Below are 13,825 nucleotides of genomic sequence, written 5' to 3'. Positions count from 1 at the left end.
TATATATATCATAGATGCGTCGATAGTAATGATTACATTTTTTGCTTGTCATTGAGGCACTATTTTTAAAAGGTTGCTTTAGAACGGTACGTTATTCACAGTGATGTTCATCACAGGGAGGAACGGATGAATTATTGCTACAGATAAATTAATCACCAGTGCCATGTCCATTTACGTATACTTTTTTTGGGCCTGAGAAATACCTCTTTCGCATTTTTTATCATCCTCCTGGCCGCTTCTTTGCAACTATAAATGCACTCTCCATAACTCGGCTGGAAGTAGGCGACGGCGCGTGTTACTCCACGGAAAGAGCCCGCGGTGAACGCAGGCCAGCCCATCTCTAAAACCGGAGGCTCAATATCTGAGATGTCGGGAAAGTAAGTGACAGATGAGCAGTCCAGTGTGCCAGAGTGGTCCAAATGAGAATCGTCCCCGTTCAAAGAGAGCGATCCGGGCACTACAGCAGCGCGGGAGATGCGCCTGATCTCTTCGCCCGAGAGAAAGTTAGGGATCCGCTCTTTCTGCAGGAACCCCGTGAAGGCTTCGACTCCGCCGGCGACCAGCTCCTCCAGAGCGAGTCGGTGTCTCTCGTTGTAAAGCTCTTTCAAGTTCAGGTCTTGGCCTGTCCTCGGCGTACGCCAGCCCGGCGAATCTTCAAGACACTGGGAAAGCGCCATAACGAAAGTTTATTAATCGCTCTAACGTCTCCTGAGACGAATACTACACTCTCTATTAACACCTGTGTCCTGTACTGTCAGAGGTCCCAGCCCACCGCCGGACGGCCATTGGTCGCCGCGTTGTTGCCAGTCAAGTTGTGGCGTCACGTGACCGGCAAGTAAGAACGCCATTGGTTAATGTGCCCTGCGTTTATTGGCCGAGAGTTTGAATTTGGAGGCAAACAAAGGCGGCGTGGAGGATCCTCCTCTGTGTTGTTGAACGTGAAATACACACGGCGGTGTTGTGAAACTAAACGGCCTCATAAAATACAAGTAATACGCCATATAAACACCAATATAAAATCAGCTAAGATTATGGCTGTCTAAGAAGCACTCCTGCAAAACTGATTAAGTAACTCGTAGGTTGTTAGCAATGCATATATATTATTTATAAAAATATCAATGATGTTATACAAATGTGCTATGCTCATCTTAATCGGTAATTTGTAACAGAGTGAATGTAGCAAAAAGACTAGCTCCATTCTTCTGTAATCGACTAAACCATTGCATAGACTTAATGTATATTTTATGCTCAGGCACAAACTGTAAAGACTTTTATTAGAATTAACTCAAAAGATTTTAACATTACGGCTCGAAAAAATACAGTTTATTAAATACACTTTTAAATATCAAATTAAATTGAACAATTAATCCATCAATTATAAAAAACACACACACAAACAACAAAATAACAGCAATGTAATAGATAACATAAAAACAGCAAACCTCTCTGACAAATGTGTTAAATTCTCTGCCTTTCAATTATATAGTTCAGTCTACTGATCTTGCCTTGATTATATAGTGATTATTCAATAGCTACAGCAAAGGTAATGATATAGTTTGGTGGACAAAATTCATTAAAAATCTGCTGTAGGCCTAATTTTAGAACAAATAAAATTAGTGCAAGAGAAACACATTTGTGCCATTGGACTTTTGTCTCAAAACCTTATTACCGAAATACAGTGACTGTGACAACCTCAATTTCCTCTGTGTAATATTTATAAAGCTAAACTATGTTCATTGTGCATTTACACCAGAAAATGAAAAATTTGTGCCGAGGCCTTAATGAAGGAAAAGCCCAAACCGCATGGCAACCGTCTCATAATGGACAGTAGGTGTTTTCGGGCTTTATCCAATCAGATTCATCTCTGCCTGTACTGTCAAAAAAAAAAAAAAAAAAAAAANNNTGTAATTGCCACAGTGGCGTGAGGGGGGAGCCCCTGGATAGCAGGTCTTCCACCGCGTCCTAAGAAAAGAAAAGTAAAGACTTGGAAACATTATACGTATTTTATGTGGGTGCACCTACAAGGACTGAGTATAGCACAACCTGTTGATAATAGACGGGCCAGTGTTTGTTGCACTCTGGTTGACTGGATGTTATCAATTCGGCTGTCTGTGGGAACTCTCAGATTTACTTTCACCTTACGTGACCCTCTCAAAAAGAAGTAGCAATCAGTGTTTCTGAAACTGTTAATGGTTAAAATGGCAGGACCAAGGACACGCTTGAGCACAGCTGTGCATATTCATCATCATTAGTTATAAAAAGTATAAATATTTCTGGCGATTATAACCCAAAGATAACAACAGGAATACTAACTGGTAATTGTGGCAAAACAGTAATAATAATATTAACAAGGGCTACATATTAGGCTACTATACTGATAAAAAAAAAAATATCTGTGTTTAACTGTGTGTTGCACAACATCAACATCATCACCCCTTTTATTCTATTCCACGGATAATACCAATAATAATTGCATTCAGTTGCATGTTGCATATTAATTTCCCCTGGCCATGTTTGTGTAGCACTGGAGATCATATTCTATTCTATTTTATTCCAGTATTAGTATGTACAGCATGCTGCACAACAGTTTTCAATTTGGTTGTGTGGCTAATGATATTCTATTCTGTTCCATTCTGATAATGCGTATTCCGTTGCATGTCGCACATTAATTCTCCCCGCACATGTTTGTGTATCAACGGGGTTCCTGTTCTATTACGTTCCATTCTATTGTAACGATACGAACTGCGCGTTGCGCAACAATTTCCAGTTCGGACGCACGGCTATAGAGGTTTTTCGTGGCGTTGTGTTTTATTTTACTGTGTTTTATTTTACTCTGTGGCGTAGCCTGTCGCTTTCAAACATGCGTTGTGTAGTAGTCTGTATGTAGTAGGCACATGCTCTCGATCGGTCGTCTTCTACTATGGTTGTTTTCCCCCCTCGTCCTTATACGACCTACTGACCGAAAGCGCTGCTCCATATTTCTGGCTATATTAGACATTTGCGCATGAGTCACTCCCTTCAGTGTGTCTGCTCAGCCCGTCCTAGAACAGAGAGGGGTAGGATCAGGATTTTGGGTTTGGGTGACGCGTTTTAATCACGTGCCCTTATTTGAGAGCGCCTGGCGTACATTTCTTTCCCTTCTCGCCACTCCAGCAGCGCCCATGTCAGCCGGGCACATAATCAGTGTGCCATAAAGCAGTAGATGCTCCTTATCGCGGTGACCCGACGGGTTCACGTTAGTTCACAGGGTTCATCTGAGGAGAGGTCTCGGCCCCTCCTGTTCCCCCGAGACCCGGAGCGGAGCGAAACCTAAATGTTATTTATTTCTGTATCAATAACGGATTTCCATTCGCAGTCACCAGAGCCGACGGAAAGGTAGGGAACTTTGACTTTTCAAAGAAGTGAAAGCGATTTATTTAGGCGACGCGAACAGTCTTCAAAAGTAGTTCTAGTAGAGAGAAGCGTGCCTTGTTATTCCACTCATATGCGGCGCGTGAAGTCGCCTCTATGTATAAAATGGCGACAGTAGATGGGAGTGCTTAGTTAAAAATTTTGGTAATAGCCAAAATATTGCGCCGCGCGCTACACTTCAACTCGCGAGAAACGTCTAGCCGGATGGAGGTTACTAGTGCCTCAATACGAAGCGAAAGGGTTAACTTACCAGTTTGTTACAGTTTGTTACTCAATGTTCTCGTCTGCTTCCAATTTGATTATTCGCACGCTACAACGTGCCTATGTGATGTTACTATAGTCCGTCCGTTCCGGAGCGTCACGCGTAAAGATTTCTACTTCAAACGGGGGTCAAAATGGGACCCGAGTCTCGGATTGATCGCCGGCGAGGAGCACGGAAATATTGGCGCATAATCGATTTCCAAAAGTGATCTTTACGATGACGAACCCGAACCTTTCGGGGGTGCCCGTAGTTTAAAGCTGGCGCAGACCTAGACAAGCATGCGCTATCAACTGTTAATGGGTACAGAATGTACTCAAACTCGGATTTAACTCTAGATCATAACCCTGGCTCTGATACCACGCGTTATAAATCATTGTTTAGAATCGCAGGCTCGCAGGGTGCTTCATCTCAACTCTCTGCCTGGAGGCTCTCTACAGTAAACAGCACTTTCTGCTAAAGTACGCTACTTTTTAAAAGTTAGCAGGCAGGATGACATGGTAAAATGCGTCAGAAGGTCAGGATGCATGCTTTCTGTAGGTCCTTCAGCATGCAGGTTGTTTCGGGTGAATGTCTGTTCTCCGGTGGGAATAGTGTTCTGGTCTGCAGTGTTGTAATAAGGCAAGGCAATATTGCCTTTCATCCTGAATTTGAGCAATTAGGACACTAAAGCATTCCGAACATGACCTTCCCAAAGTATTTGTGCCCACAGACTAAAGAAAATGCAATTTGTACATACATGCACAGTTTGCCCTTTTATTACTGTGTCAGATTAGAACAGCGTGACGGCACAAAATGAAGGACCAAATGTTAAGTCGCTTGCGTGTGCACTTTATTGTATGTTGATTTCCAGTAAAAGCTGTCCGTTTATGTAATATTCCTTGAATTAAGAGAGAGAATTGTCTGCCTAATGCCTAAGCAGAATTATAATTGCGGAGGCTCTATGTCCTCTATCCGTGCTATAAAAGCAGTCAAAATGATTAAATTATTTATAATGAAAAGCTCACTGTGCATGTAATAACAAAAATGCCCTTCTGTGATATCTCACATTACCTTATTAAATTTGTAAATCTAAAGAGTGGATGAATGTCACGGAGTAACAGACAGAAATGAGCTCCACAATAGGAGTATATCCCCAAAACCTCCCTGAAAAGCCCGTATTAACCTTAAGTACTTTTTGAGACAAACTTTTGGCTTAACGGCGGAGTGTCGGCCATACAAGTATTTCAGCTGCTCCAGCTCGGTTTTGTATGGAGGAGCCTGGCATTCGCCGAGACCTGGCACTTGACTCAGTACAATTCATGGTGCTCCGCCATCTTTCTTTTTTGTAACTAATGAGTGTGTCGCACCGGTGATCAAACTCAGCACATCGCATCAATGATCATTTCTCCCTTATTTGCAAACTACTTTATTTCTTTCTCGTGCGAATTTCTAAATCTTTTCCGTGCTTTTTTTTTTTTAATGGGAAATTTTTCGTGCCGCAAGACTGGCGAAGTAAATCTAAAAACGCAAATAGCGCCTTTTGTAAAAATCTGGGGTGCTCTCTTCGTAAAAAAAAAAAAAATCTGCCATGATTACAAAGCGGAAAAAGGGACGGATCCTCATTTGTTTCCAATTTGTATACTGGCATAAACAAATAGCACAATCAAACAAAATATTTGGAGTTTTGTCTCTTTTGGGTTGGAGGGCTGCGAAAAATGTCCCCCAAGTGTGTGTTTTTTGGTGAAGAATAGAGGATTTAGTCCCCTCTGTGTGTTGTGGGCAAGGAAAGGGAAAGGAGAGGGGTTGCTATGGCAATGTTAACACATGAGTGGCAGCGCAGACTGGCCTCCCAAGAGTCCGTGCAGCAGTCACCGAGGTAAGGGGGGCAAAGTGGGCACTTCTGATGGCACCCAGCTTTCTGTAGTACTCGCATAAGGTTCATTGACTGGATTTAAACATAAACACGGGCCGCCCAGGAATAGCTGATGGTACAAACGCCTGTGTTGGTGGCATTTTGCTAATGAGTCACATCCTATAATGAAGGTGAACTGTAGGATGCCTCAGCGGCGCTTCGGTCTCTACATAATTAATGTGGACGTGTTTGACGCCGTCACTGATATAGCTTGCAAACAGCACGGTACAATGATGGCATGTAGTCACATGCCCATCTTACGTCCTGGCACACACATTCAGGAAATATTTCAATGGCATGCAAGCATTGAGGGCACTGCATATGGTTTCCGGCTTAGTGTCATATTTCCTTCGTAAATGGGAGCGCCATTGTGTAAAATGAAAAAAAAAAAAATGGTCACGACAACCTCATACTCTGACCTCCTTTTTTCTCGTATTTATAGGAATATAATTATTATAGCATGTGTGCACTGACCTTTGCTATGGCTTCTTGGCGTTAAACAAAAGTCTCATTCACGCAGCGCTTATGAAAGATGGTCATGTTAAAATTGACCGATATCCCTATAGGCTTATTCATATCAGCCTCGTGTAATAAAGCAAGATCCAGGCTGAAAAATAAAAGGACGTCATGATCGTGTCTGGGAGCACTGTGTATTTCAGGCGATTATTTCGGTTATTTTTATTTCATTTTTTTTCCTGAATGGTTTCCTCCGTCATTTAAAAGACAGCTAGGACTGGTGGAAAAAAAATATATACACATGGACACCACATTGTTTTTTATCAAAAAAAATTTATTTATAGTCTAATGAAAGGGAAGCTCATGAAAATTCAAAGAAGTCTGAGAGATTTAATCTGCACACTTTATCTGGTGCCAGTTTTTTTCATTGAGGGAGGGATGTTAGGATATATACGCTGCGATGACTTTACTACATATGGTGGACATTCACATTAACGGTCAATGCAAGATATTTACATAATTGTTAAAGCGGAACAGGAGGAAAAATGTGAACCGCAGATGAACTTTATCCTAAAATGCTCCCGCACTGCCTGAAGTGTGGAGGAGTGCACCAAAAAAGAAGAGGATTTAGAAGGGTGTGGGAGTGTCTGTGTGTGTGTGTGTGTGTGTGTGTGTGTGTGTGAGCATATGATCAAATAAAAGAGAAGTGGGTACAATGTGGCATGTCAGAATACAAACATACTCGCAGCTTCAAAAAATGTGACTGTTTATAACAATCTGTTTATTTTAGACCCCTTATCTTCATTTTTTTTTTCCTGAGCACATTTTGTTGCTGCGCAGAAAAACAGAGATTTTATTTCAGCGGCCTTATGAAAGATTTCCATGCTGAGAATCTATTGATATCTTTGCAGGCTTATTCAGCGTGGTCCCATGTAATAAAGGACGTCCAGCCTGGGATGCTTCGGCCTTTAATCAATAATGAGAGAGGATCTTTTATTATGTAAGGCCCGTATTGCCAGGCCTTTGGCCTCACACTGCATTTAATACTGTGCATCACTATCTCAAATGTTCAAGCAGAGCCAGCCTTATTAAATGTGTAACACGTAACATGATGTAATATTTTAGTTTCGAACTGCTCAAAGACGTAAATGTAGGTCAGCGTTGTTGTGCTAATTTTCAACTAAATCTACTGCATGCCTTGACTCCACAGGTTGCCAGGATAAAAAGGCCTCCGGTTTCTCTGCTAAAGCTACGAAAGTACTGAGGCACACAGTAGCAGGATAGACTGTTTTGTGTGAGACTGGTTCACCCCGGTGCTGAAACACGAGGCCTCTCTTTCTGAGTTCCCTTTTCAATAGCTCACTGTCTGGAAACCTCTTGTCCTGTGTCTAATCGCACGTCTCGGTTGCCAGATAAAGCATCCCATTCTTTGATGAGTGACCTGTTTTTTTTTATGTAACATTTTTGAACCATCTCCTGCTTGTCCGCTGCTAATCAGGCTAGTGGTTCAAAGTTTGGGTGGTGGAGTCATCTAGATATTAGCGAGTTTGTTGTGGTTAACTAGCATTTTACGATTTATATTAGAAGAAGCTGGAAAGCAGATTTTTGTTACCATCTGAGAGAATGGTACGTGCCCTCATTCATTCAGACACACTCCACAATATTTAACTCTGCTTGAACTCTATAACTTTGTAACAAAAATAAAACGAATGCGCGTTATAGTTGCTGCGCACATTTCAATAACAAAGATGGCTTTTTTGTATTCCAACCAAAGCTTTTATACACACACTTTTATGAGCAATGTTAATATTATTAAGCAACGTTTTGTATAATTTTTACTCAGAGACATCTGGCGCATTTTCAATAACCCCGATTTATGTCAGGGGTTAACATCCATTGATGAAATCTGAGTATCATAGACTCGTAAGCAGGCTGAACATACAGTAAATGCCCATGTCTGGATGCAGGGAACCAGGATTACAGCATAAGATGCTGGTGACCTAGTTTTATTTTTATTTATTTATTTTTCTGGCAGGAAGGCAGCCGTCATGAGAAATAAAAGAGTCAGTTGCAAAAGAGTACGTCATGGCCATGTCTGAGAGCACTGTGTATTTTAGGCAGTGTTTTTACTTCTGAATGGTTTTATCCTTTTTTTCTTTTTTTTTTTTTTAAAGACAGCTGGCAATATGGAAAAAATATACACATGGACACCACATTGTTTTTATTCCAAATGTATTTGTAGTCTGATGAAAGAGAAGGTCAAGGAAATTTAGAGCTAAACACTAAACAGAAGTCTTGGGTGGTTTAATTAGAATCTTTTGCAGATGCATAATGCATGGAAAAACAAGTATTATATTACTAGATTTATTCACCAGCTAGTATTTAGCTGAAATATTGAAACTGCTCTGACAAGATGAACTAATTTATGTGCTCTGCTATCAGCTTTTAAAAGTGGAGAAAACATGTTCTTTCACAAATCTTTTGCTAGTGCCATTGTTCTTTTTTATAGGTTCACACGTATTAATTAATTGATCTTATATTTATTGTTTCAAGTCGACTACGTATTTAGATATTTTTAAAAACAGACAGAAAAATGTGAACCACGCATGAACTTTATCCTGAAATGCTCCCTTACTGACTGAAGTGTGGTGTGTGGAGAAGTGCAACAAAAAGAAAACGATTTAGAAGGTGTGTGCGTGTGTGTGTGTGTGTGTGTGTGAGTGAGTGTGTGTCTGTGTGTGTGAGAGAGAGAGAGTGAGAACATGTAGAAATCACAGAGAACTGGGTTTGATGTGCTATGTAGGAATACAAACAATCACATTTTTGGGAAACAAACATTTTTGGAGTATATTTATAACAAGAAATTGTATCTTGCTATCTGTTTATTTAGGTCTCTTATAATGAAAACTTCTTACAAGCCCATTTTGTTTATTTTAGTTGCTCATAAAAATGAGATTTTATTTCAGCGCATCAGTACCACCAATGTTTCTGCTCTTAATAGTGAACTGTATTCAGGTCTGCTAGCAAAAGGTAAATAGAATTTTACCTTCATATTAGTGATTTGATTATAATAAACACTGAACAGTGGCTGGTCAGAGCTCTTCAATAAACCGTCTCTTTTTAGAAAAGTAGTTTTTTTTAATGCATATCCCATGCTGACATTAATTTTTTTTATTTTGTATCACGTTGTATCAAATTCATGTTTGTCATGTTTTCTCTCCTTAGGTTCTCAGGGAGTTGTTACTTCACTCCCTTTTACAATGGGAAGTCCTGATAGCTGAAAATTTCACCATTTTCTGGTTCATCACAGCTGGCTGATGACACCTCAACTCCATACAATTCCAGTATTTGTTTCTAACTCTTCACTCATCTGCACAATCCTATACTATGGCCAGCAAGAGGAAATCCACCGTTCCTTGTATGATTCCATCAAAAAGCAAGCACATGCGGGAGGACATCATACTAGGATGCTTACCTGAGCTCCTGCCCACAATACCCGAAGACAGCATCCTTAGTATCTCTTCAAAAGATGACGATACACAACGATTCCATGATCTCTCGAAAGCCGAACCGAAGACTTCATGCTGGGAAAGGGGAACATATAGCTGCCCTCTGTGCTGCTTTGAGTCCGGAGACTTGAACCTATTTCTTCACCATATGGACAACTGTCACATGGACTTTCATGCTCAACCAAACTTCTACTGCTTGCCTTGCAAGGTTTCAGCTGTGAAGTTTGAAGGCCTCGCTTTACATAACGCAAAATCACATCCTGAACTCCATGCAACACACAAGAGAGTTTCCTTGCAGGTTACCAAACGAGATGGGGCTACCACAGTGGAGCAAACTCTGTTTACAGAAGAGGATTTAATTGAATCCGGAATATCCATTACCAAGACACCCATAATGAAAATGACCAAAGGGGGGCACAAAAAAATTGTTGTCTCCCATACTGTTGAGGTACACCGGGCTGAGCCTAGCAGTGACAGGCCCGCAACTGTAACCAATGGCACTTCAGTAAGGACCTTACCCCTAACAACATCACCACATATCATCGGTGGCATTAGTGCCTCTCCGGTCCATAAAATCCCTAACATGCTTGGGATACCAGGGATGCATAACCGTGGTCCTCTGTGGAACTCTAATCCGTCATCGCTTGATTTGAACACTGATCTCCCAAAGGTCATGATCCCTCTAAGTAGCATCCCCACCTATGATCCAGCCATGGATTTAAGCAGTTTTCTTAAGACGTCTTTTGGTAAGTTCCCTTATCCTACCAAAGCAGAGCTCTGTTACTTGACAGTGGTCTCTGGCTTCCCAGAGGAGCAGATCAAGCTCTGGTTCACGGCCCAAAGGCTGAAGCAAGGGATCAGCTGGTCTCCTGAGGAGATTGAGGACACGCGTAGAAAGATGTTCAACACTATATTCCAAGCCACACCGAAAACGTCACGCAACCAGATGCATCACCCCATTTCCCAACACTGTGTTTCTGTCCAGGCCAACTCTTTGAGTTCTAACTATATACCACAGATACCAAAGGGAAGTGTAATGGGTTGGAAAGGAGGGGTCATAGTCAGCCAGCCTAGTGTGACCCAGGCCACATCCCTCAAGCAGCAGCAGCAGCNAGCCGCCAGTGGTCCAGACTCCACAGGTAAATATCCATCATGCTGTTGGACCTAAGGAAACTGGAAATGACTTATCTTCTCGGACAGCTGAGAACTGCAGTGTTGTAGGCAGAGGAGGTAGCGTGAGCAATCATGGACACACTGGAAAAAGTGAGACTGGCTTCAGCTCGTCCATTAAGACTGGCTTGNCGCCAGTGGTCCAGACTCCACAGGTAAATATCCATCATGCTGTTGGACCTAAGGAAACTGGAAATGACTTATCTTCTCGGACAGCTGAGAACTGCAGTGTTGTAGGCAGAGGAGGTAGCGTAAGCAATCATGGACACACTGGAAAAAGTGAGACTGGCTTCAGCTCGTCCATTAAGACTGGCTTGCCTGCCCTTCCCAAGAGTCAAAACAACAGTTACAGTGAGGGCAGCATTATGACTCTGACAAACATAGTCAGGAAAATTGACTGTCATATCAATGACAGGAACACAAATTGCACCAGCAAATCCAACATCAGTCCAACTTCCATTTATGGCCAACAGAAGGCATCCAGTAATGCTAAAGAAAACAGCAACAGCAGCTTTGCCACCACCAGCAAATATAACAATGGAAGCACTTATAAAAGCACCAGCCACAGTACTATTTGCACTAAAAGGGAGGGAAACATCTTAGACCACACCAGCAAAAGCAACGCGGACACTAGTGTCATTTGTAGCAGCAGCAGCAACATACAAGCTGAACAATTTATACCACCCCTTACCCACAGCCTGGCCCCACAGCCTGGAAGTCTCATGGATCCATCCCTTGTAAAGAGCAAGGTATTACCTGAGCAACCAGTGACTTTGAAGCAAAGCTTTATCCATAACTCATTCCCAGATCAAAAGCAGTTTCTTGCACCCCAAGGTCAACCATACCACGTATGTTCTTTGACAGACTCCCAGTCTGCTGTGGGGGGATCATTTAGTAACATGCCCCAGAGCTCCCTTCAGTCTAACCCTACAGCGAGTTCATGTCTTCAGGAGGATACGAGTCAGCACTCCTCTCCATCACTTTCTGCTCCTCAGGAGCAACATTCTCCAAAAACCCTGCTGGGAGCACCTCAGGTCCAGACCACAAACTTTACTGCTGTCCACTACAAGGAACATGACCCCAAGCACTTACCTGCCTTAGACAAAGACTCTACGCAATCACATTTTGATAGAGAAAGATTGCACAGAAACATAGCGCAAAAAGAAAACGAGGGAAGAGTTTCTGAAAAGCACAGCGGAATTACGAATACATTTTACAAGGCTGACAAAAACGAGCATAGCAACCTAATTAACACACTACATACCTTCACAAAAGATAACACTAACAAGGCTAAACAAGGTATGCCACTTTTACGACAATATATACAAGAAGTGGACCAATGGGAAAGCAACAGTGACTATCATGAAGAGCCAAATGTGAGCCCTATGAAGATAAACGTAATAGCGTTGAACAAAGAAGAGAGTTTGTACAAGACCAACAGCAAGCAGCTAATCAGCAAGCCGTTGGAGAACTTTATCAATGATGGTGGTCCCAGCCAAAAGAACCAGTCTTCAGAATGGCACGAAAGCTACCTGCATGTACCGGTGGAGGCTGAGGAGCGTATTTCTGATATAAGTAACACTGAACCACATCAATCAGATAACCTTGTGGGGCTTGAAACAGAGCAAGTTAAATGCGATCTACGCCCGGAGCGGAAAATAATTTTTCAGAGTCTAGACTCTGAAACTACTATGCTGCCGATAAAGAAAAAATCAAAGGAGGCTATGATGGATTTAGACAAACCAACTACAGGAGAACAAGACTACTGGGAGATAAAAGATGAAGAGCATCAGCAACCAATGGGCAACCAGAGTTTGAGGGGGCATCAAGCGCAAGACAGTCAATCAAGGTAATGGCTGCAGACCATTGATGGACCATTGATCAGGTTATTTGAGAAAAATAAAAACAGCTAATTTTAAGCGTCTTCCCAAGAGACGCATTGTAGTTTTTCTAGCAACTGACTTGTTGATTCTTCAACTGCTGTCTACTACTCTTGGATTGTCACATCACATAACAGTGTTTAAGGTAATCAAAGTAGCGCAAATTTTAAAATTAGTTTAATTGGGAAACGTGAATTAAATTATGTGCATATTAACAATATTTGGCCTTTTGATCAACTTATTTTTGATTAGTCACTGCCACGCACATGATTATGTGCTTTATTTAAAAGGCTATTTTTGGCGTTAGTGAAGGCTGAGCTAATGAATTATAGATTTACTCAAAGTGTGTCTTAACGTGAATAAATGATGAAAATTGTGTGTAGCAAAGTGCCGGACTCTCGGATCTCTTGTGGAGTTCATGGTGTGATGCTGTTCGTTGTGTTTTGGCTGGTCTTACACATCTTTTTCCTCCCCAACAGGGACTGTCTGAGAGGAGAGCTTCTGAAAGTTTAAGGACTTCACTTCGTGAGGCGAAGAGGCCGAAGATCCCGTATTCATCCTGAACATTACATTTCTTGTTTTCTTTCAATATGACAGCCGATGAGATTGTAACACATTTGTGATGGTCAGTGGATTTGTTTTCTGAAGGTGGCCCAATCCAGAGAGTAGCCGCTACAAATGTAGGTCTGATTTGATTTAGGTAAATTCTGTGTAGGAAACTATGATGTATATGCTTGAAACTGCACTATTGAGGGTGTACTGGACGTTAGGAATGTCAGTTAGATATTGTGATACTTTGTAATATGTCAGATAATCAGCACTTCTGCAATGCCTTGGGTTTTACGATAGTCGTTGGGATATTCCAACCCGTTTTCCCTTCATGTCCAGATCAAATAAGTTCTCCATGGCTTATTTTTTCACACAACATTGAGCAGTTGGCGACAAATCATGCACTATAACTCGCTTTAGTGGTGTCTGTCTGCACACACAACAAATTGGCCAGACATTGCCTTAAACATCACCTTTCTATTTCTATGACTGGCTGCACAAACAAGCTTCTCAGCAACTGTGTTGATGTGTGTATAAATTGGGGGTTTGAAATCCCAACAGAACTGCTGCTATATCTTCGGAGGTGTTTTTTTATAAGCATTAACAAGACTATTATATGTGAAAAGCTTAANNNAGTGTGCTTACAATCCGAGGGGTATTACAGTTCTCATTGACAGTCAGATCAAGTGCTCTGCTA

The 13,825-nt window shown here is 41.7% G+C and overlaps 1 protein-coding gene across 2 annotated transcripts; it reads left to right on the top strand.

Moving 5' to 3' along the window:
- The first annotated feature begins 3,137 nt into the window (after window positions 1-3,137).
- On the top strand, window positions 3,138-13,759 carry LOC122354584. Of its 2 annotated transcripts, none has more exons than XM_043252830.1 (4): window positions 3,138-3,375; window positions 9,246-10,641; window positions 10,832-12,548; window positions 13,059-13,759. In XM_043252830.1, exons 2-4 carry the CDS (start codon window positions 9,408-9,410, stop codon window positions 13,090-13,092), a joined length of 2,985 nt encoding a protein of 994 aa, XP_043108765.1. In that variant the 5' UTR covers window positions 3,138-3,375; window positions 9,246-9,407; the 3' UTR covers window positions 13,093-13,759. The 2 variants fall into 2 exon arrangements, with proteins under 2 accessions (XP_043108765.1, XP_043108766.1); XM_043252831.1 differs by lacking the exon at window positions 3,138-3,375 and adding an exon at window positions 6,930-7,020.
- Window positions 13,760-13,825: the final 66 nt, after the last annotated feature.

This window comes from Puntigrus tetrazona, chromosome 11, assembly GCF_018831695.1.
Source record: "Puntigrus tetrazona isolate hp1 chromosome 11, ASM1883169v1, whole genome shotgun sequence".
Taxonomy (NCBI): Eukaryota; Metazoa; Chordata; class Actinopteri; order Cypriniformes; family Cyprinidae; genus Puntigrus; species Puntigrus tetrazona.
Note: the sequence above shows the minus strand (reverse complement) of the source record. Positions and strands in the feature narration are given on the sequence as shown.